General features: G+C 44.0%; 1 protein-coding gene across 2 annotated transcripts in view; it reads right to left on the reverse strand.

Annotated features, from left to right (window-relative positions):
- Positions 1–24,489, reverse strand: part of LOC119185144 (fatty acid synthase-like) — a 234,243-nt gene that overhangs the window by 107,171 nt on the left and 102,583 nt on the right. For both annotated transcript variants that reach the window (XM_075869607.1, XM_075869606.1), the window contains exons 12-18: positions 24,192–24,449; positions 21,848–22,064; positions 19,816–20,070; positions 17,516–17,689; positions 10,281–11,505; positions 8,394–8,548; positions 5,987–6,202 (exon numbers count right to left, since the gene is read on the reverse strand). In XM_075869607.1, coding sequence (XP_075725722.1) covers positions 5,987–6,202; positions 8,394–8,548; positions 10,281–11,505; positions 17,516–17,689; positions 19,816–20,070; positions 21,848–22,064; positions 24,192–24,449 — 2,500 coding nt within the window. The remainder of the gene's footprint in view (positions 1–5,986; positions 6,203–8,393; positions 8,549–10,280; positions 11,506–17,515; positions 17,690–19,815; positions 20,071–21,847; positions 22,065–24,191; positions 24,450–24,489) is intronic.

Consider the following 24,489-nt stretch of genomic DNA (forward strand, 5'->3'; position numbering starts at 1 on the left):
TCTCTGTAACCATATAATGGTTATTAAATGTTCTCACCACCACCACCACCGTCTCGTCTTAGCAAAGAGTTGTAAACACTCGCCTGTTCATGCAAGCGTCGCATGGTCAGAGCAGCGTGATAAGCACTGCGGTGCTTAAAATTACTTATGTATGCCTTTTTAGTAAAATACTTTATACGTGTTGTTACGGTGTTCCATACATGCGCAATAATTGCTTTTTAACTGACAATTGCACAAATATGAACGCTAAACCTTGAGCAGCATTGGTTGGCGCTGTGGATGGGGTCGGCGGTTTCAAGTACCCAATGCTGTTAGGAGTGAACAAACAGACAAATGTACGGACAGACAGACAGGCCAAAACGTTTGCTTCGAAAGTCCCCGTGAAAGACAATCATCTTTTAAAAAAATTGCCCGCAGCTTCCCTCGGGGGAACACTGAGGAGGATGCGGACCATATAATTGGTTAACGGGGTGTTAAAGTGCGACTTACTTGGGTCGATGGCTAAATTGGTTAACGTGGTTGTTAAATGGGGTGTTAAATTGCGACTTACTTGGGTCGATGGCTAAATTGGTTAACGTGGTTGTAGGAGGGGGTGTTAAATGAGTGAACACGTACACACGTATGCGAAAGGGCGGCGCTGGTCGAAGGGACGTCGATCATTGTGTTTGTGGATTCGTTAGAATTAATTTCACCGCGACCTTGGACGTCGACGCGCCGTACAAACCAACCGACGAGCGGCAACTGAGCGAGCGAGCGCCGACCTTGAGTATATATACAGCACGACGGCGCATGCACTGTCAGCTGTTGAATGTTCTCGAAGCGCGACGCCACATGCGCGTCCACTGGAGAGTCAGGAGAATTGTAGATGTCGAACGCGGTGTGTAGAGGAGGAAGGGTGCACAGATGGTGGAGGAGTGAAGCGCGCGCGGTGTGTAGAGGAGGAAGGGATGCACAGATGGTGGAAGAGTGGGCGACGGCGCATGCGCGCGCGTCAGCTGTCGAATGTTCGAGAAGCGGTGCGGACGGCGCACTACAAGGCGCGAGTATAAGATGCTCCGCATCTAAAATATTCCCAGGCACTGCGTTGAGGTGGGGTCAAAAGTTGCCAGGCCACTCTGTCCCATGTATTTCTAAGAAAGCGGGGCCTGAAAACTTTTCATCAGGACTTTACATATATACAGTTTAGGACTTAAAACGTGGGACCACAGTCTATGCGCATAGTCCAGTTCATATCGCATAATCACACCGCGGATAGAGTCCGTATAGATAGGATGGCAAGGAGCAATAAGGAGAAAATACAGTTTATTAAAATTGTGTCCATTACGAAATCACAGAGGGTGCTCACTGTACCAGGCGGGCCACCGCTTAATAAATCGGGATGATCCCACCTCACCTGGCCACCTTGAGAGAGGGCGCGCGCGCGGCGCGGCAGCCATCAATAAACAGTCCCTTGCTAGCTAGCGTCTCGTGTGGTTGTGTCTTTGCTGAGCGCGTAAAGCAGAACATGGTGTCAGAAGTGTAACAGTCGAACCCTGCGCTGAAGATGGACTGCCTACCACCACCCGAGCCACTTGTACTGACAAATACTCCGGCCGACAACTGGAAAAAGTTCCGCCAACGAATCGAACTCTACTTCAAAGCTACTGAGACCAACAAGAAACGGACGCCAGCACAGAAGGCTGCCATCTTTCTACACGTCGCGGGCCCAGAGGCAATTGAAGTGTTTAACACCCTACCTCTATCAGCAGAACAACGAGAGGACTATGACTCGATCGTCAAAGCCTTCGAAGACTACTGCACGCCTCGGTGCAACGAGACATTCGAGAGGTACGTTCTGCGCAGTCGGCAACAACAGGATGGTGAACCTTTCGAACAGTTTTTGCGCGATATTCAGTTGAAAGCACAGACTTGTAATTTTGGCGAACTTAGGGACTCGATGGTGAGGGACCAGATAGTGTGCGGTATCGTCGACAAGAAGCTACGTGCACGCCTGCTTCAGGAGAAGGACTTAACCCTAGAATCAGCTGTAGAAATCTGCAAAGCCGCGGAACTGGCAGCAACGCAGAACCGGGCTCTTGAAAGCGAAGCGAAAGTGCAGAGAGTCGAAAAAATTGCAAACGCTGCCGGACAGTCTCGTACGAGCGGACAACGTCGACGCTGTGGCTACTGTGGCAAGATTCACGGACCAAGACGCTGCCCAGCGTTTGGAAAAACGTGCACGCTGTGCAACAAAAGAAACCATTTTGCAGCTTGCTGCAGGAGTAGACGCGGCGTTCATGAGTTAGGCGTCGCTGCAACAGAAGATGCACTGGAGGAGTCCTCGGACGCTACCGATGAAGACATTCAAGTTCTCACGGTACAAATCAGAAACGTGTCCAAAAATCAGGATTGGACGGTGGCAGGGGACCTTGCCGGGCACCCGACAGAACTGAAAGTGGATACAGGAGCGCAAGCGAACATATTGCCGTACTCGTACTTTCGCAGGATGCGTTTGCCGACCATGGTGCGGCCATCGACCACAGTACTTACTAACTACGAAGGAAGCAAAATACATCATTTGGGCGTTATCAGTCTGCCACTACGTCTAGGAGAGCAGCAAGAGAATATCAGTTTTTTTGTGGTCAAGAGAGGCAAGCAAGTCCTACTCGGATTGAATGCAGCAGAACGTTTCGGGCTGATTTCCCGCGTTCACGATGTATCTTCAAGAAGTGACGTTAGCACCGACTGGGTCACCGAGTTCCCGGAGTTATTCCACGGTCTGGGCTGCATCCGTAGACCATATTCGCTGGCAATGAAGGATGATGCGCGCCCCACGATCATGCCGCCGAGGAAAGTGCCACACGCACTGCGAGCGCCACTTAAGCAGGAGTTGGCCCGGATGGTCTCGCAGGGCATCATATGCAAAATGGAAGAGCCGTCAGACTGGGTGAGTCCACTTGTTCTTATTATGAAGAAGAATGGCCGCATGCGAATATGCCTAGACCCGCGGTACATTAATCGAAGCCTTAAACGCGAGCATTATCAGCTACCCTCACGTGAAGAAATAGAAGCAGAGCTGGCAGGAGCGGTGATGTTCACCAAGCTTGATGCCAATAGCGGGTTTCACCAGATCCCCTTAGACGAAGACACTTCAAAGATCTGCACCTTTAGCACGCCGTTCGGAAGATACCGATTTTTGCGCCTGCCATTTGGTATCGCGTCCGCCCCCGAAGTATTTCAGAAGGCAATGACGGAAGTGTTTGAAAACCTGCCGGGCACACGCGTATATGTCGATGATATTTTAATTTGGGGTGCATCAAAAGAGCAGCATGATCAACGCCTGCGTGCAGCACTGATGGCAGCGAGAAAGGCTGGCCTGACACTGAACAAAGAAAAGTGTCTGTTCGCGAAGGCCGAAGTTAAATTCCTGGGAGATTGTATCAGCAAAGAAGGAATAAAACCCGATGCTAGTCTCATTGAATGCGTTGCCAACATGCAAAAGCGCGTCGGTGCTCTACGTGGCCTAGTTGATCTTCTGAGACTCGAGTCGGCTGCTTCTTGTGCCTGGCAAGTGACCTTATGCTGGGAAGTGACCTTATGCTGGGTTGTGGCATTCCGATAATTAAAGGCACTGCGTGCCTTTAATTATCGGAATGCCACAACGGTCTGAGTATTCGACAATGCTAAATGATCTCCTGTCGAACTGTTCAATTGATCATTCATTTGAGTGCGTTGTTCACCGTATGCGAACATTTTGTAATGGTATGCTGAATGACGCGTCGACATAATCAAAGTGGTCGCAGTGCGGGGACGTCCTTCTTCTTATGCGGCGCAAGAAGTGATGATGTCTGTATGCAACACTTAATTGTATACGGTCCTCTAGTTTGTACATAACTTTAAAAAAAGAAACAGCACAAAGGCGGGACAAGTGAGTATAGCAGTCGTCCTCACGTCACCTTCATTCGTCGCACCTTTGCAGTGTTCTTTAATGTTTAAAACGCCTCTAACGTTCTGTGCCACAGTTGCAAGATTATTGTTTAGCCGATGGAGTTCACCAGTATTATTTGGTCCTTCAGATTTGGACAATCAGCAATGTATTTTAAAGTATTATGCCGAATAGTAAGTAACTCAGAATTTATAAGCAATTTTCTGATAGATGCCAGCCAATCATACAAAAGTAATAAAATCGATGTAACGGTTTCAGTACACATCTCCTATGCACATAAATACATTGCATGTCACCAATCAACAGCAGCGTTTAGGCTACCTTGTCCGCATTTTTTTACTTAGAACTATTTCCGTGTGAGAGACCATGCAAGCAAAGTAAATTCAACGAAAATACAACGTTTTCGTGCAATGTCGAGGCAATAAAGTGAAGAAGAAAAACTGTGGGTGAAAAACAATCAGCATGATATGGCTGTGGTGTACGGTTTCACGGGTACTTACAATAACTTGCTGAATAATTTGACCTCAAAGTGTCCAAAGAAGCTAGTTGAAAGAAAACATTCCAATGCAGGAGTTACTTGATCTACTAGTCAGTTGGATAAATTTACTTACAAATGGTTGGTCTGGAGGTGGCTTGTTTCGCCCATGTATTTCGTTTCGATTTACATCCTATTTTACATGCGGGTTTTAAATAAAACTTGTAGTATGCAATGAGATTTCTTAGTTATCTGTGTATGCCGTCTAGGCGCAGGGATATCTCCACGAAGGGGTAAAGCCTGAGGTGAGTTGAAAGCAAAAATCACAGCATATCCATGAAGTGAATGATGGCGAGTGGACGAAGCTGCGAAGTATCATTGCCCCCCCCCCACTTCATTCTTTCTTCTTTTCTTTCCTTCATAAAACGAAGTGCACTCCATGACCATGAGAGACAGCCGGGAGCGAGCACATATTGTAGTACTTGGGCCGCCACAGTGAAACAAACAGCCTTCACCGAGAGCGCACGCGATGATTTACTTACTCTTCTACCGTAGGCCAATGCCGGAGGGGAGAGGGGGTAGAAAAAGTGGGTAACGATTTAGAGTACTTGGTATTCTGCTATGGGAGAGCTTAAATCCGTCTCAAGCGGCGGAAGCAAGCCGTCACCTCGCCCGTGTCAGCCAGGAGAATGGACTTCAGAAGGGAAGGCCTCGACCATTATGTGCTTTGCCGCTAAAAAATAGTGCAGGTCAAATTAGGTGACGTAGATCCGGGTTACAACACAGCTGGTTGGCCCTTACCTTCCCAACCATAGGCCAGGATTTCACCGTATCATTTCTCTCTGCCCCAATTCTTGATTTTCTTTATATTACGCATCCATGCACGATATTTTATAGAGTTCTTTCTATCTTCTTTCTATCTGAGTTTCCTTACTTTTTCTCTATTTCTTCATTTCAGTCTATTTTTCTCTCGTTTTCTGCACTGATTCTGTCGACTTGTATATTTACCTTCATATTTGTGTCATTTTAGTGCAACTCTCTCACTATATATATATAGTTTGTTCCTTTCTTTATATATCTTTCTTTGTCTTACTTTCTATATATTTCTCCCCGTACTTGTTCTCCCACCTCTTTTCCCTAAGCGTGACTAACCTTTACCACCTCCATGCTATAATATAGTATTCTCTACTGTATGATACGAAAGTATGTTATGCTGTGCTAGCATGCGTAGATCGCTGAGTTGTTAAAACGTGCCAATTCGGATCGAGGGCTCCCATGTTCCAATCTCACATTGGTGAGGCATGTTTTGCGATAAAATTCTCTTTTTTCTCTCTCTAATTGCCTTTCCTCTCTCTGTCTTTCTTATTTTTCTCCCTCTTTCTGCTAATTCTGTAAGTCTTCAGTGCTGGAGCATGCAACGGCAGAGATGACGGTACACTTGTTCTGGAGCGAATCAGAAGAAGACGACGACATAGAAGAGCGGGACCGAGAGAGCACGTTTCGGTTCATGACGAGAATACAATATGTACCCTCCGTACGGACTAATGGTCAGCTAACACCGCCCCGCTGTTAGAAACACTACTCACCGCGTGACGAGTCCAAGTTTACTTTACCGCTGGCCAGCATGACGTCACGGAAGTTGACGGCAGCATAATAGACGTCCACGTACGCTTCCTCAGAGCCAACTTTATCGCTAGGTGAGAGATAGCTCAACGGAGACTCGTACCACTGCAAACTCGAAAGGTCCCCGCGAGTCTTTGCGTTGAGGTATGCGAACTGCGTTGTGGTCTTTGCCTCTCCGCCTGCAAAACGTTATACGTGTTCGGGTGGGCAAGCAGTAAATCTCTGTATTATTCAATTTAAATAAACAGGACAAAGTACGTCTAAGTGTTCAAATTGTTCTTTACTTTTCAATACTTCGAAAACCTTCAGAAATGTTAGGTCGGTGGTAATGCAACACAAACTTTTTGTCTTGATATTTTTCTTGAACGTGGTTGTTTTGTGCAACTGTTGTAGAGTCCGTATTGGAAACTTGTTTTGAACAGCTATAATTGTGGCTGATATCTAAGCTAACGCAAATTAAATTCATTTTTGAGCGAAACAATTACTTCCAAATTGGTAACGATCTTTTGTATTCTTCACATGCTAAGCAAATGAAGTCCTAGGCAGGCGGCCACAGCGTGATCACAAATTATAACTCTCCTGTCGGTAAATTCAGTGTCAGTGCACTAACGGGCCTACTGCCGTGGCTTTCAAGGTGGAATATGAACATTCCACCGAAATTGTCTTCTCCGGCATCAGCTTTGGCTATGAATAGAAAAGTTATCATCATCCCCTTTGTAGCGAAATGTTAAGAGAACTTGGGTAACCCGAACTACAGCCAAGCAGAACCGATCGCTTTGTAACATAACCTATCCAGGAAGCTAGCAATCGACCGCGCGAGACATTAAATCACCTGGGGCGTCAAAACGACAAGGCAATACTTTCCCGACTATTAACGCCTAAGTGATTTACCAGTTTAAAACATTTCGGTTAAAAGAAGATTCGCCCCTGTTTGGGGCTCAAACATAGGGAAAATGCGCTTGCGGTACCGCTGGTCCACATCAGCAGTAGGTAACTGAACGTCAACAACAACGAGGCGCTACGCTTCATAGAGGACATGGAACCTAGCACCAGAGCGCAGTGCAACTGCTAGGTGAAGAGGAAACTATTCTTTCGCTGTAATTCCACCCTTACTCCCAGCGCTTTGATTAAGAGTTTAGAGCGTTGCAGCTGACGTCAGAGTGAAGAGAGGTGGAAAAATTTGTGATGGCTATTTTCAAAACAATTTTGTTGAAACGTGTGTAACTGTGGCACAGAATAGCCAGTAAACCTGCCAGTGTTACACAATTCTTAAGCTTTTGCTCAAAAATGCACGACACAGGTAATCGTTGTATTTGTAAATACACACTGTGAGGTTACAACCGAATTCACAGATAACGAAGCCGAGGTGCTGCTGTGGCTTAGGCGACGCAGTCACGACGAAGAATTATGCTAAATTGACGAACAGTTTTAGTTTCTATAGCTTTGCTTTATTTTGGCAAAAAAGAGTTTTGTATATCATACTTTTGCAACTTTGAGCATGTAGGTACAAAGAAAGCGACACTGACAATTATGTTTCGCAGGAAGCAAACAAAAAAAAACGTGGCTGATTCCTATTTTTAAAAATCTGTTTAAAACAAAAATGAAACGTGGGTTCACAGGAGTAGTTAGTGCTTATTGTGCATTGTTTGGCACCGACGTGAACGAATGAATTCTAAAGCAATAAATTGCAAAGTCGCCTTTAAAATGACGAGCAGCTTGAAACTTACACCGCACACCTCAAAAAGAAACCACGCATGAAATGAGCATGCATAGGATGAGGGAGGACTAACTGCCACACTGCAGCTTGACAAAGAGCGGTGTGTGAAAAGAGAGACACAAGAGACAACCGCATAATAATACACAGGACAAGCGAGAAAAACTGTCACAGTTCTTACTTTTTCTAGCTTGAGCAGCGTGCACCTTTTATAAATGACGATTCGGATGAGCACGCACACAGGAGACACCGCATGCCGTGGAGGCGGCGCTTATCAAAACGCAAGAGGCGACCACCGATAGAGCGCGCCGAACGATAACGCAAGTGCTAGCCGCTCGTGCCATCTCGCCACTGATGGCGTAAATGCGCAAAAACCTTGGACCTCTGAGGACCGCCAAATGGTATATGGTGCATGAAAATGGTTTGTCATAGCATGTTTGACATTGTACGCTTCATGAACCAGTGGTCCGCGCCACACGCTGTCGATCGTGAGGTCGCTCGTTTGACGCCCCATGATAGAACGTTTCCTTGTTTTTCTTTGTAATTGGGTGGTATATATTTTACAACGTCATATCCGTGACAGAAATGCGTGAGTGGAGCCGTGGTGAACCCGGGTATTTGCACAGAACGCTTTAGTCTTCAAAAAGACAACTCACTCCAATGCACGTTGCGGTGCCTGTAGGATCCCCATTGACCGTCGCAGTAGACGTTCATGACCAGGTCTTTTTCCAGTATGTCCCTATAGGCTGGGTGGGCGGCGCTGAAGTCGGCTACGTGGTTGAAGCTATTCAAGGTGGCGTCAAATACGCAGCTGTGTGGAATAAAAGTGTGATGTCAAGACTGCATAGGTACCATTACCCAAGTGTTTTTTTTTTTAGTTGGTGATACCGAGAAGATTGTATCCTCTTTTTTACGCAACGTAGACGCCAACGTCGTCCAATTACGCAACGTCAGGCAGTCACGTGTGGGCCCAACCGACGAATATTTCTTTTTTTCACTGATAGCATTGCACAATGCTCCATCCTGTGTTTTATTTTTCTTCCGTGACGTGATTGGGACTTCTACTTGTGTGCTTAGCAGTACCGCACTTCTGTTGGCACCCGCAAATGATGGTCTGGCGTTAGACAGTGAAATGTACTACAGAAGTGCAACCATGAAACGTAGCAACGGGAAGCGATCAGTGAATTCAATAAAAGATCAGGTTTCTTCATCAGAAACGAGTGATCACCAAAACACAAGAAAGTAGACTATAGAAACAGCACGATAAGTGCACGCATACGTCATACTGGCTCTTCAAGATCACACTTCGTCGGCTGTCTATTTCACAACCGAGGAGACAACAAGCCGCAAGCCATTCAACAAGCAGTTATGTGTAGGCTTCTCGCTTCATTACATGGTAATAACTGCTTATGTCGGCGATAGCTAAACAACTGTGTTTCACGAGAGACAATAAATATTACTTTAGGGTCAAAATATTTAGTAGACCATATAATGCGTTTGTCATGAGCTTTATTACGCAATTAGTGATAGCTGGCATGGAAACAGTTTTACGCGATAAAGCAGCGGAAGGTATTATACGCTTGTATCTTCATTTAGCAAAGCATCACGTAACTCTCTGACATGGGAACACATTTCAAGTTTAAGACGCTTTGTTACTTACTTTCACATTAGTTGATATGTGGCATGACGTGTGTCTCAAGAATAGCGGCTAACTTAGTCTCTTTCTGGCTGGAGGCTGAAATTCGAACTGAATTACAGCTTACAAGTTGGAACTACAAGCATGCGACGGCGTCATACTAGAAGCATCTTGGCTGGGCACATCATTGCACCACAGTTAAAGCTACCACGCAAAAAACAACCCAGAGAAAATAAAGACACACTTTCAGGTCTTCTACTGAGGAGTAAAGGGTGAAAAGCCTATAACAACAAAAACAGATTTTTTTTAAAGAACGGACCGCCAAAGTGAGAATGGGTGATTTGTGGTTGAACAGGTATGCAATTACACCGGAGGGTAAAACTCGGGGCTCTGTTTTTTCACAAATTGTATTAAATGTAGCGAAGGGCTCGTTACCAAACGGGCTCTAACTAGAAGAAGGCAGGGGTCATGAAGTATGCGGTGAGGAGTGTCAACAAGCCAACCACCCCGGCATAACGTGTGCCTGCAGAACACTTTCTGAATAGGTTCTTTCTCCATTTTTTTTCATTCACATGAGCTCGCAATATAAAAAGCAACGAACATAAGTACTTTATACCTAAGCTGCAGTCTGCTAAAATACCGCAAAACATAATAAGTGTGTAATAGAGAAATATAGCTTCGAAGTCATATGTCAACAAAAACCTTTGAAAAAAAAACTAACTGTTGCTATTTCTGATCTATCGTACATAATTTCAGTCTCCATTAACTCGCAGAAAAAACGCTGTTGTAGAGCAACTTCTTGTATTGACAACAATCATGGGCAAATTCGTATAAGAATATTTATTTTGGTGGCACAATTTTTATTGCGCGATTAATAAAGATAGGCAGGATAAAAAAGCGTACATACCGAATGCGCTGACCAATGTTTTCTTTTCGAAGGCAGTTGGTTAAACCGAGGATGCCACTCTGACCGGAATCTTCAGCGAGTACCCAAATATTTTCTCCCACAGGCTTGCTTTCATATTCTGCAACTTTTTCCTTGAGTGAATCAATCCAACTTAACTGCTCATTCTGCACCCTTACAATCAGCTGCTTTCTGACATCGATGCTCCTGATAACTTTTCTGAAGAGCAGCAGAGTGGATAGGTTGTTCGACTTGAGTGCAACCAACTTGAACCCCTGGCTTCTGAGAGCAGCTGTGGTCATCTCCAAAGAGTAAACTTGAACCGGAACGCCACTCGTTTTAGTCAGGAGTGCCTCAGCTGCAGTCAGTGTTGTGCGATGGGACAGAAGAACGAATCCGTGTTCCTTGCACTGTGAAGCCATTGTTTCAGCCACATTATTCAGGTGACCAAGGCCCCTCAAGATGCCAAAGGAAGCAATCACTAAGTCAGCCTCATTCTGCTTTCCCTCAGACACTGAAGATTGGGGAGGTGAAACTGGTGCCGTGCCTTCCTGCAATTCTTGCCGCGCGATGGTGGCGGTGTTTATGTTGAGGAGTGTGTATTCAGTCTTCAGGTTCACGCTGTACATGGACAGGAGAGTAGACATACGAGGACCAATGACTGCGAGGGTGCTGTCGACTGTGAGCTCCAGGACACGGACCTTAACGGAGCACGTGTTTTCGAGCACTACATCGAGGATATCTCTTAGAGGGTCCTCTTCGAAGAGGCTGGTGCTCAGGACGTCTTCCTCGAAAATGCTTGTCGAGGCAAGAAGGGCAGATTTAATTGCGGCAGGCACTGTTGCAGCATCATTTTCTTGTTTCTCAATGCTTATGAGCAGCTGCAGAAGGGTTTGAGTGGGTTCGACGTTGTGTATATATTGGTTGAGGACCTTCTCAGGTACTTCAACACAGCTGTTTGGAGATATCTGCGAGTGGCTATTGTCTTCTTCGGTCATCTTCAGGGCACGTCGGCAGATGCAGTTGCATACTTCGACATACTCTCGTAAGAGGTTCTCGCGTTGGCAACGGGTAATCTCATCATCTATGTAGGGGACAAAGCGGTACTCTTCGACGATTGGCGTCAGGAGCACTGGACGCCGTTGGACGGTGTTGACTTTGACTCCTTGAATTTCAACGCCACCAGCCTGGCGCAAGTTATAGTGAGAGTTGTACACAAGGTCCACTCCTGCATACAAAGCAGTGAAAGGTGTTGTTAAGAACGTAGTGCTTCCTTCATCAGAGTGCTTGCACGAATGCTGTCGCAAAGCTGTGCATGTAATAAGAATCACTGTGAACTTCGCACGTGTATTCAATCGCGATTCAATAAAACAATGAGCTGACTAGCACTGACTTGTGCGAAGTCTTGATAGGAACAATTTCATGCCGTTGGGAGTTCCATGCACCAGCGGCCAGTATTTCTAACACCAACATTGTGAAGGGCTTTTAGCAAGAATGAGCATAAGAAGGGATGGCAAATTTAATTTGCTGCATTGTTGAGGTGCCGTTCGTCGAAAATGGTTTTAGAAACTGTGAAAGTGCAGAAAAAAGGGAACTAGCTGGTTTGTCTAAAAATGTGCCTGGCCCATACATCGCCCTATGGACTAAAAAACCACAACTGTGTCGCTTCATTCGCTCTCAATAAGAACTCGGAGAAAATACATGTATCCTGAGAAATGGTTTGATGTTTGTTTCACTGAATGAGAAATAAGAGCACTTAATATACATTGGTCTCACTGCTGCCTAAAAATTGCCATACGTTCCAGTAGTGGGGGCGGTATAATGAATATATGCCTCCTTTCATGAGCATTGGTCTGCCGTTGATTTATATGTGGCGTTTAACATCCCAAAACCACCATATGATTCTGAGAGACGCCGTATTGGAGGGCTCCGGAAATTTTGGCCACCTGTGGTGTTTTAACGTGTACCCAAATATGAATACACGGGCCTACAACACTTCCGCCTCCACTGGAAATGCAGCCGCCGCAGCCCGCATTGGTCAGCCGTAATTTATATCTGCAAAGCTGTTACAGCTCCAACATTTGAAGCTTCGTGAAAACAGATTCGTACAAATGCGAACTCAAAGTTGGACATTGCAATAACAAACCGCACCCACAAAATACACATACTTTTGTACTTGAGTGCTATCTTCATGAAATGCAGAAAGAACGGTTGGGAAATGTTTAGCCAATGCTGAGGACACTATCACTAGCTTTTTTGGGTGTTTATATAGGTCAAGCACCGAAAGTCCCGAAGACCAAAAACAGCGAATATTGGCTGTTACCACCCATTTATATGTTTCACTTCAGAAACTTCAGAAAATCACGAACGACACACTAAACTTCATTAAGCTGAATGGGTGCCGGTTCACGCGGGGAAACCAGGCACCAAAGCGCCCCACCAATATCTTCGAGGATTTGTCAGTTGAATGCGGGTACCACTTCTCATCCGGGGAACCCTGGATGGGACATCTTACCATAACATTACGCAGTATTTCCGTATTCCGAGTCTACTAAAACCGATCCGACACTACAAGCTCATTAAGCGTGAGATGGTTATCTGGCGCCGATAACAAACATCCATTTCCTCGCCCTCAAATTTATGCACGTATATACCCAGACACAACGTGTCCGCATTGCTCACATTGTGGCTGAAAGGACACCTGACACCAAATTTGGAAACTCAAGATGCTTGTGTTTGACAGTCCCGCATGTGGGGCCACTTCCCACCGATCATCAGTGGCGAGAGTTGCCTAGAACATATTTTAATTTGCTTTCAAAGTAAGGGTGCGTGCTCCTCCGAGTATTGAGATACAATGGACGTTCTTTAAACATTCACGTAAAAAAGAGATCCTCTTGTAACGTTTCAGAGGTCCAGAACATTTGCGGGGCGCGCACAATGCCCCGGCTGGCACCGGTTGAGGACTACTTTTCGTCACCCATGTCGCTCTGTGGTCGGGCTGCTCTCGGGGTGCTTCAGGCTGCTCACACCAGGAATGCTTTTCTTTTTTCTGAAAGAGACACCTCAGAGCACTCACACTATTTTGTTCTACATTACCCTCAGATTCTTCTATTTGATGACAGCGTGTTTTAGTGTCACGAAAGCTTGAGCGCACATAGCCTTAGTCGGTGCTTCACTGTGGGGCGCAAGTTTCTAAGGTAATTTTGGTGGGCGTTTTGAAGTGACGCGGGATCACTTATAATTAACGCCGCTAGTATTATTTATTATTTATACAATGCGTTACAGCATTTATTATACAATTTTAGCATTACCAGATGCAAAGCTACAAATTACTGTAAAAAACTCGCAAACAATACTTTCGCTGTGAGGGTTTCTTTAGTAACCCCTTTCTTGGCCTCCAGGGAAGATCTTCCCTCTCCCGATATTCTTGCCACTTCCTCGCCAGAAGGAAGAGAAATGTGGCTTTGACCTCCGCCAGCCTGGCAGTTCAGCTGAAGGCCATACAAAGGGCACAGGAGGTTGCCGCCACGTTCAGCCTGGTGGATGACCTACCTCCTTAGGTCTGACGAAAATAAAGTTGTGTGCTCTCTACCGTTAGGATAGTCCTACGAAGGGAGAATACCGGAAGTGGTCTGAGGGCGTTAGGCTCATAACTTGACACCTGATCCTGACGGGTTCATTAACTGCAAAACTCCAGGGCAGCTAAGGCGAAATACCGAACGAAATCGGCAGAAAATTATTTCCGGTGAGAAAATATTGATTGATAAATGTAGCTTTAGCGTTTGTGGCAAGAAGTTTCGAAAAGGTTAGTAAAGCATGAACGCCCTGGTTACGCATCATTTTACTGGTGCCGTTTACCCCGGCATCTGCTGAACGTAATGGGAGCATTACAGCAACAATTCACGGATGGATCGTTGTCATCAAGGTCTACGCATGCGCGCAACGCAACTGTTCATTGTCGCTCTACAAAAAAGAAGCATCATCATTGCTGCAGCTAAATGCGAGTACCAAACAGAAAACATGAATGATGGCACTCTATTTGTTATGAATGTACGTCAGCAGGCTTGCTCTAGAGTTGCCTTGCTGATAATTTATTACGAATGGCAGAATCATATAGCCATCCAGCCAAACATATAATCGTAGAAAAACAGCATTGTAGTCAATCTTGTAATCCTTATTTTAGTGCGACTGCGCAACCCAAATTTATTGGTCGAAAGTGAGACAGCTACACGCAGAGCTTGAATTCAGCAACCATATCCTAGTTTTCTTTCTTGGTTCGATCACTTTAAGGGGCCATTCAACCCCGGCATTCAAAGGGGAAGGGGTGGTTTTCTTCTCTCGTTTGCTATGTTTCACAAGCGCAATGTATCCTCCTCACGCCATCGCTCTGAAAATGACATGAACAATATCAGCACTGAGTGCCAGAGTCTATCATAATTTCGCACTGTTTAGCTACAGGCTGTTGTCACCGCTTGAGCAGTCGTTAACACAAAAGTCACAGCTTTGCCGCAAAAGCGAAGCAATGAATGCGATAGCAACAAATTAGAAGGTCACGCGCAGAATGGCGAGCGGATCAAAACGTGCCCCGCGTTTCCCAAGCACAAATGACGTACGAAACGCACCCACAGGTACATATGAACGCGAATAAGCGTCTTAGCTGTTACTTCGCTGTGTCTGAAAAGCACGCTCGTTTCGAAAACGAAGACTGTGCAACACTTGCAGGGACCTTTGTACGCCCGCTAACTACAACAGAACCGTTCCAGTGAAATCTCAATGTCAGCCAAGACGCACGTCCTCCCCACCGCGAGACAAGGGTGCGCGAGTTAGCGTCCATCCCCTCATCTATGCAGTGCAAAGAACGCGTGGTAGACAAAAGCGCACACCACGGCGTCCTCACAATGTGGCAACGTACGCTCATTGCGCAATATTGCTGGTACTGCTAGAAACAAGATGATTCCATCCTTCCCCCGTGATGCCTGTAACAGCGGTAAGTTGTATATATAAAGAGCTTTCTGTTTGAACGTTGAGCGACGTGCTTCTCCGTGGCTCAGTGGCTAACACCTCGCAGTCACGTTTGAGAGGTTCCACGTTCGATTCCGCGTGCTGCATTCTGTTTCTGATTCTGAATTATTTTCTTTCTTGTGTTTTCATATATATATATATATATATATATATATATATATATATATATATATATATATAAGGGAAAGAAGTGCATACCTAACGGCGCGTTTTTTTCGTGTTTTAACAAAATATTATTGAGATCTAACAGACAGTAATGCCAAGGAATGTACAGGGGAAGTTATTAGAACCAATGGAATGTAAATAAGAAGAAAGAAAAGTGGATGAAAAAATAACCAGCCGTGAGCAGGAATCGAACCTACGACCTTCGAATAACGCGTTCGATGCTCTAACCACTGAGATACCACAGCGGCCTTCCCTCCATCCACTTTTTTGTGTTTATATGTGAATTTAGAAGTAGGAGTGACAGTCAGAGCCATCTATAAGCCAAGCGACGAGTGTGAAAACACTCTTTTATGCGCATGTTTGGCGTAACGTAGCACGCTAACCTATTATGAGCGGGCAGCTGATTATTAGTCCCTCGTATACAACCTAATGACACCAAGTCTGCCAGTACGAGACCCTCGTTTAATGAAATAAGGGAAAAAAGTGCACACCTAACGGCTCGTTTTTCCGTGTTTTAACACAATATTAATAAAATCTAACAGACAGTAATACAAGGAATGTACAGGGGAAGTTATTAGAACCAATAGAACGTAAATAAGAAGAAAGAAAAGTGGATGAAAAAATAACCAGCCCTGAGCAGGAATCGAACCTACACACACACACACACACACACACACACACACACACACACACACACACACATATATATATATATATATATATATATATATATATATATATATATATATATATATATATATATATATATATATATATATATATATATATACATGAGATCTAACAGACAGTAATGCCAAGGAATGTACAAGGGAAGTTATTAAAACCAATGAAATGTAAATAAGAAGAAAGAAAATTGGATGAAAAAATAACCAGCCTGCTCACGGCTGGTTATTTTTTCATCCACTTTTCTTTCTTCAGCTGGGAGTGTCCATAAATGTGATCTCATAAATTTATATATATATATATATATATATATATATATATATATATATATTTATTTATTTATATATATATATATATATATATATATATATATATATATATATATATATATATAATATATATATATATATATATATTGTGAGCGACGTAGACGTCAGCGGCAAAATTCCGCTGGGAGTGAATAAAAGTGTAGTTTGATCGGTTGATCGTGCACGATTCTCACGTGAGACAAGAAGGAACGAATGGGCGGCTGTATGTCGTACAGTGTAGGACACAAACAACGTTTGATATGTGTATATGGCTCAATAAACAACATGTGCATTTATCGACGTCTTGGGAATTACCATTTGCGTCACTGAAGTTGATTACTATCTGGGTGTTAACGTCCCGAAAGCATTATATGGCTATGAAGACGCCGTAAAGAAGAGCTTCGAAATTTTAGGCAACCTGGGGTACTTTAACGTGAACCCAAATCTGAACACATGGGCCTCCAGCATCCTCGCCTCCATCGAAAGGCAGCCACCGCAGCCGGGATTCGATCCCACGACCTGTGCGTCAGTACGTCACAGAAGTGAGCAAGAAGGACAAACAATATCAGGAAAGAGTGTGGCGTTCGTATTTTACATTTTGGGAACCTGGTGAGTCAACCTTTAAATACGTTAATTTTGCTGTTCGGAGCAATTTGGTGAAGACGAAAAGCGGTTGTTCTTTCTGCTTTTCAACATTGATACTTTTGATTTATGTTCAATTGGTCGATGCGCTTTATCTATTACAAATACTGTAAGTGGGTGAGTGGTTTAATTACGTATCATCACAACATTTCAGCGTCACAATATTTTTGTCATATAAGATCAGGTGTCTCGTTCATTAAGAAGTGCCATGTCAGACTTCAAAAAAAAATAAGTAGAACACCAACGAGAATATCCTAACCAACAGGTACACTACTAAATAATACTTATATTATGCCGTAATTGTCGTCTGATTTACAAGGAACTCAGAATGACCTCCATCTCAATCATAATCAATCACACATTGCATTTGAATATGGGAAAACCATCCGCGCTCAGTTTGAATAAAAGAGTGCTCACCTTCGTCTCCGACCATTTGTGTGATTCTTGCGTGAACTTTAGGGTCGATGCGGATCGACTGAATTGCGAGTGGCAGCACGAATTCTCTTTTCCTCTTCCATATGAAGGTCATGTGCACCAACGAGTCCATGAAGGTCACCCAGTTGTCCTGCCACTTTAGCTTGGCGTATGGGTCTGCAAATTAGGCGCTCTATTGAAGAACTTTTTCAATTCAACGATTACGGCAAAATTATTTTGTGCGCTTAAGTACTAAAATACATTTTTGCGCTCATCACGAGCACTAATACTTCAATTAAAATGAGGTATGTGCAAGTATTATTCCAATTTTGGATTAATTTTACATTCGTGTTTCAAATTCGGTTAGATTCGCATCAAATTTCACTTAGTACTTCGAGAAAGTATACGCGGAGACAATGCTAGATTTTCCAGACTGCTTGAGAACGCTAAACGGCGCAAAAGCCGGAAAATAAAAAAAAAAAGATTTTTGCATTTTGATTTCTATTAAGGAGCGAAGAAACCAAATTGACAATAATGCCTTTCACTAGACTCAAGAGGCATTTTGGTGTGCCCTCAAGCTCTCGTAAATACATTAAGAGCCTGTCATGAACCCTTACGTACGTACATTCACTCTCGTGACGAGCCCCCTTGGTATCAGCAAAGCGCCGAATAAATTATGGTTCTCTCGCTCGGACCAATGGAAGATAACGACGGGGAACGTAAACACTGAAAACGAAGAGCTGACTACTCGTTGGACTTTTGCCGGCTTCTGTGGGCACTTAGGCGATTACCGAGTTACCGTTGATGAGCAGCATTTACTAGCGCCTGCATGCAATCGCTCTAGTTGCGTGCAGCACATCGCCAACTAAGCTCACCCTGTCATCGCCTGGACGCTGAATACGTACAAAAAGTTCTCCCATTGCTAACTCTGCGTTGCTAGTTGCATACGGGCACCACAAAGGCGACCTGCTTAGGAAGCCTTAATGTGCCAGATGTTTTCATTAGGGCGTCTTCATTGGCACGCACGATTGCCATCCGAACTAATTTTCCGAACTAGAGCTGCTTAAGCTCATGAAGGCAGTGTCCATGTGGGGCGCAAGTAGCACTCGCGCACAAGGAGGCAGCATGGACGGCGGCACAGTGTGTTCGTAACACACGCATACCATCAGGAGCGCTAGACCGCGTGTACTACTGACCAGTTAGCTGAGCCTGCTTATCACAAAAGATGTTGGCCATTTACCCATTCTAGCGCATTGGCCGCCTGCCACTATCGCTCCTACGTGCATTTCAAGTGATTCTCCGTAAGAACATCGGCGCACAGTTCCGCTACAGTGGTCGCTTCATATGTTATTATGCTTGTTCCCACCACAGTTTGCCATTGCGGCTACAAACGAATCGGCTCACGGAAGCGCTGGTTTAAACTTTCGCAGCAAATATGGCGGCTTTAATCAATGCCGTTTCAGAGCAGGAAGCTTCGTATCAGAAAAAAACGCATGCACATCTTCAACGTCCTAAATTTCAGATGTTTTTATACACTAACTTCCAGAGGCGATTTTGAACTCTGAACTTGAAGATATAGGGCCTCCTTCACATGAAATGAACCTCTTAAAAATAAAGTAATAGCGGAGGCTGAAGAAATCTTGTCTTTTCCTTTCATGGCGAAACTGTAGTAGGTACCACATTGGTAGAAACAAATGATGTAAATAAAAATTGTTCAACCTCTGCATTACATTATTTTTTCACATAACCACCAGAGTACACCCTTCCTCCCTGTGCAGTGCTTCAACAATCTAACGAAAAGAAACTTTCCAGCTATCTGAAAGGAATATGTTTAAGAATTGTTTACAAGTTATATAGTGTGGTTTAGTTTCGACGTACTTGAAAAATACTTGGGAATCATTCGAAAATTACTGGGTTGCGTTCGCACTCAAAGTGATATTCTAATTATCCCACCCAAAATTTTGGTACTCCTTCAACGCTAATAATCATTTAATACTGGCGTCGTTGTGAGTGAAGTGTTCGCATTGTCCTAACTTTAGTATTTGAGATATTCAAAAAGGTGGCCCGTTCCAAATAGTTATGGATTACATTGATTACGTAGGTAACAATTTTCAAATCAAGTAAACACCATAGTTTACTCAGACCATACGATTCAGTGTACCATAAGCGTTAGTAATAGATCACTTGCAACTATTGCTGTTGGGTAGCAATACGTTCCTTAAAAACAAATAAGCCTCTAGGATAATGGCTTTAACCATTCATGCTTTAACGGGTCCGTACTCGTGAGTCTCGTCTGCCCTTACTCTGTGAGACAGCCTTGAGGGCACCTTGAAATAGTTCATAGTACTGGTATCCGCGAAGCCTCAGCTCCTTGTATATCTCCGCGCAGTCCATATCAAAGACGATGCTTTCTGCAGGCTTTCCAGGAGGTTCCTTCTGTAGCACCACCTCACCTTCTTCGGCTACACGGATACGGCCTTTGCAGACCACTGCTCGACCTTCACATACTTCAAACTCGCCAGTGATGGGCATCATGGTGATCTGGAAATGGATGCAACCTGAGTGCAAGAAAGAAAAGTAAAGAATTGGGTGAGGCATTGCTGTGAATGCCGCTGAAGGAATAACGAAAAAGTCTCTCACGTGAAAACCTGACTAACAAAAAAATGTTAAATTTGTACAGAGAACCATAGGACACCTACCTTTGACCTGTGACAGACAGTTGTACTAGCTGGTTTCCGCTTGAACCATATCTTCTTTTAGACAATATAAATTAGGTGTTTTATGTTCGCTTTTACTATTTAAACCACTACGCCTATCTGAACAGTCATAGCAGAACCCTAGGGAAGTTCACCACGGCGCTTTGTTTTCCTAACTATAGTCAGCAATACAAGCTTGTGTCTGTATGGCAATGCCCACTATCTGGAACACTAGAAAAAACAGCTTGATGGAAGAAAAACCATCATCAACGTTTTATTATGAGTGGGACTGTGCCGATTGCTGAGCAAGGGCCAATCCCATGAGCTGCCATTCTACCCGCTCCTTGCATGCTGCTGCCACGTTATATACATACTTTATAATTGGATCTACCTGCGTAACTTTCGGGCATCGCCTCACACATTTGTCTTCTCTTGTAATCCAGTCATCTTGCTTGACACCTGCTCGTTTACTGGCCCACCGTGATGTCTTCTAGTCTCTTGAAGCTGTGCCTGTAATTCTTTTTTCCGTTTCTCGTGGCGTCATCCTCAATTTATGTTGAAACTTTTCGTAAACCTCCAGGATGCTGTCCCGCAGGTAAGTACCGATTAGACACAACATATATGTAAATTTCTCTCGAGCGATAGTGGTGAGCTGCTATTCATCATTTCAGAATGGCTGCCAACTGTGCTGCATCCTATTGTCAATCTTCCACTTACTTCAGTCTCATGTTTCGGATCTGCCGTCACGACGTGTCTCAAGTAGGCGTATTACTTCAGTCTAATGAAAATTTGGCCGAGTTAATGTTGATCCCTAAAGTAAAAGACCTCGATTAACACGGCACACAAGAATAGAAGGACCCAGGGTCGGCGTCCATTTATTCTATATTCCTTGTTAGTCGCGTCTTCTTGGATCTTAAAAACGTAATACTTTACCACTTTGTGAGCATCGCAAAGCGCTCTTTTTTTCACAGAATTACGTAAGTGCTGCTTGAAGAACCATTTATGCCATTTCCTGTATGAGGGAAAGCGAACAGTTTGCCTAAAAAAGGTATTATCTCAGGTTGTTACCAAGCATAAAGATATTTTAGTACCCTGTGAAATGATGTGTCTCTGAAGTAGAAAAACATTTGTTTAAAGACTGGTCTAGGACAACCTTAAGGTTAAAGCAGGTAACTTTACAGATAATATACTGCGTAGAATACAGTAAATGAAGTTGACAGGTGAGAAATTAATACAGTGATCACTTCTAGCAAATGAAACAATTTTCACTGGACTTGAAATCAAAATTTCAATGTTTATTGTATTTTGACAATAATGTTATTACTATGCTCAACACAATGTTGCCATGCGCTCTGGCCGGTGTGTAAATAAGGTCTAGGCGCACAGTTCACAGCGTAAAACGAAAAGACAAAACGCTGTCGGTCTTTTTCGCAGCATGGTTCAATAGCGCGTTTGTTTGGCTTGGTTTTTCTACAGTTTAGGTACTGTTCACGAAAACGGGAAGATGCAGTTTACGAAACACAAAGAAAAAATGCAAACCAACTAGACCAACACTAGTTTTGGCGGCCGTTACTTTAGATGTCTGATATAAGCAGTGTGGGTGCATGAGCATCATTATTTACCCCATGAAAGCACTTACCCGATGAAGGCAGGATTGTAAAACGTTGAACTTTTATGTCCTCAACAATTACAGGAGTCTCGTTGATATGCCTTCCATACTGGCTGGCAATGAACTGCCAAGCAAATAATACATAGCCAGTGGCAGGAAACAGGACAAGTCCATCTAGCTGATGACCAGCGAGGTACTTGTCTTGGCTGTGGGCTTCTAGGTCGACTTTCAAGACATCCTCTTTGACCTGCAAGTGCCCACAAACTTGTGCAGCTTAGTAAGAACGTTGAATCATTTGGCTCTTTGATATAATATGTGGGCCCTAACTCTTAGCTCTTGCCCTACAAAAGGGCGCAACGAAACCTACTTCTGCTTCACCATGTTCCACAACACCGCGAGGGAATCGCGGCTCTCGCACGCATGCGTATTTTACTCTTGAGGCGTTCAGACTTGTATATGATGGAGATTAATACTTGTTGCACAAAGAATAAGGTATTGCTTGAGTTTTTTACGACTTACGCTTGAGAAAAATTGTGTACTAGGGTCCACACGTAACCACTTGGAAGAGGGGAAACGCGTGCATCGAGCGAGCTAGATCCTTCAATTTGAAAACTTCATTACGCGGTTAACAGGGAACCGTGGCATGTTGTTTAGAATACGCTGCTACACTAGAGAATATTGCTGGTATACGGAATGCCATTTTTTCTTCCTTAGCAATCACGAAATGCTTGAAGTTTTCCCCAGAGTGGTGACGTTTTGCAAAAAAACGTTATTGACATTTAGTGCGGAAAGAGTTATCTGAGTACTTTGCTGATGCTAAATTACCTATAGAAAAAAATCGATATGACTTTGAAGAATTTCTGAAGCTTTTGCGATGCTATCTTCCCTCACGTTCTCACCCTATCAAGTCATTGGAGACATACGCAGATACCAAAAGTAAAGACTTACAGAGCAATTGTTGTGCAGGACGCTGACCTCCTGCACTTGTGATGGTATTTGCTAGCAGCGTTACAAGAGTTGGCTGGTGCAAATATATATTCACAAGAAGGAACTGGTTCACATAAAACTTCTGGTAGTACAAAACTTAATATACTTATTCGGTACACGCTACAAGGGAACACAAATATATACTGCGTCAGTCGCTTGTTCTTCGTATTTTTTCATTTTTGTTACATTTTTTAAAAAAGAAGCAGTGAACCAGTTAAACCGAAAAATAATTTTGCTAGGTTTCTGTCCTAGCCATTTTCTTGGCTATAGAAAGTTCTACTACCAAGCATGTTTTCTCACGGTCCTAATATGGCGCCATTTAAGATAAATTGTTCAGTGACGACACCAACACGTACCACCACTGACGTAGTGTGTTCAGTGCACATGTAAAGGCCTATTAAGTATTGTCAACTGCTAAATTGTCGTAACAGCACATGACGGCCGTATGCTACAAAGTTTCTTCTTAAGTGAGGTCGAGTCTCTGTCTGCCATCACTTAGTCGCGTTAGGAGTGTTCGACAAGCCGCGAAGGAGTTTTAGACACAGCTTTAATCAGCTGTTATAAACGATATTCTGTGTCATCAGACAGCTGTGTCTTTTCAGTGCGCCTCTGCGTAGAAGATTCATTTGTCTCTGAAGAGAGATGCCATTTAAATACATACCTGAAGAACAATACAAAAAACACAAAAAACACAAATGAAAAACAATACGCCATTTTAACTATCAAATTAGTTCTTGCTATCACAATACCTCATTGCACACGCATTATATGTGCACCAGTGCAGAATTTTTTTTAATTTTTAAAACAATCTCGTCACCAAAATGGCATCTGAGATATCACCATATTATAGAAGATCGGGCTAAATGCTAGGTAGTTTGCGCGTTCTGACATTCCTTAAGTAAGGTACTACCAGTGGGACAGGCAAGGTAAGAGTAAGGGGGGTTCGAACTTCCCGAAATTTTTCCATTTAGTTCGCGTATATATACACGGACACATGCAAACGCACGCGCGAGCATACATAAAATGCAGTTGAACCACCCTCCCCCTGAACGCGATTCTCGTTAGCCCCACATTACTACACGAATCGCGCAGTATTCACACAGACGAGCTGTCAAACACATTTGTAAAAAATACGTCTGAGGATTGTGTAATCTTTCACGATGTAAGGAAATGTGCAGATATCAGCTCGTTAAATTTAAACGTTGCCAAGTACCTTGGTTTTGTGGTCAGGCATGTCTCAAGCTGTCGCATGGTCACGAGGTCTACAGATGCACTCGGCAACATTGGACGCTCTTATCTCACTAACTTGTTACAGAGAGCAATCATTACACAATTGATTCTGCAATAAATATGTCGCACTGCTTCGTAATCCAAACATATAGATTACCTGTTCAGGCGAAGGAAAGTCCTTCCAGTGTGCAACATCCCAGCTCTGAGAATGGTCCCAGCCGACCAAGTGGCCAATGTTTGGGGTACCGCGGGGCAAGGGCCACGGAACTGGAGGGTATAGCACTGACAAGTCCATCTCCACTCCAAGGGTATGAAGTTTACCCAACGAGTGCAGAAAATATTCCACATTGTCCACATGGCGCTTCATGAGGCCCGCGCAGCTGGCATCAGGGCCTACAGCTCTTCGCAGGATCGCCTGAAACAAGTTCAAGCAAACGCTCAAGGAGGAATAATTT

Source organism: Rhipicephalus microplus, chromosome 7, assembly GCF_043290135.1.
Source record: "Rhipicephalus microplus isolate Deutch F79 chromosome 7, USDA_Rmic, whole genome shotgun sequence".
Taxonomy (NCBI): Eukaryota; Metazoa; Arthropoda; class Arachnida; order Ixodida; family Ixodidae; genus Rhipicephalus; species Rhipicephalus microplus.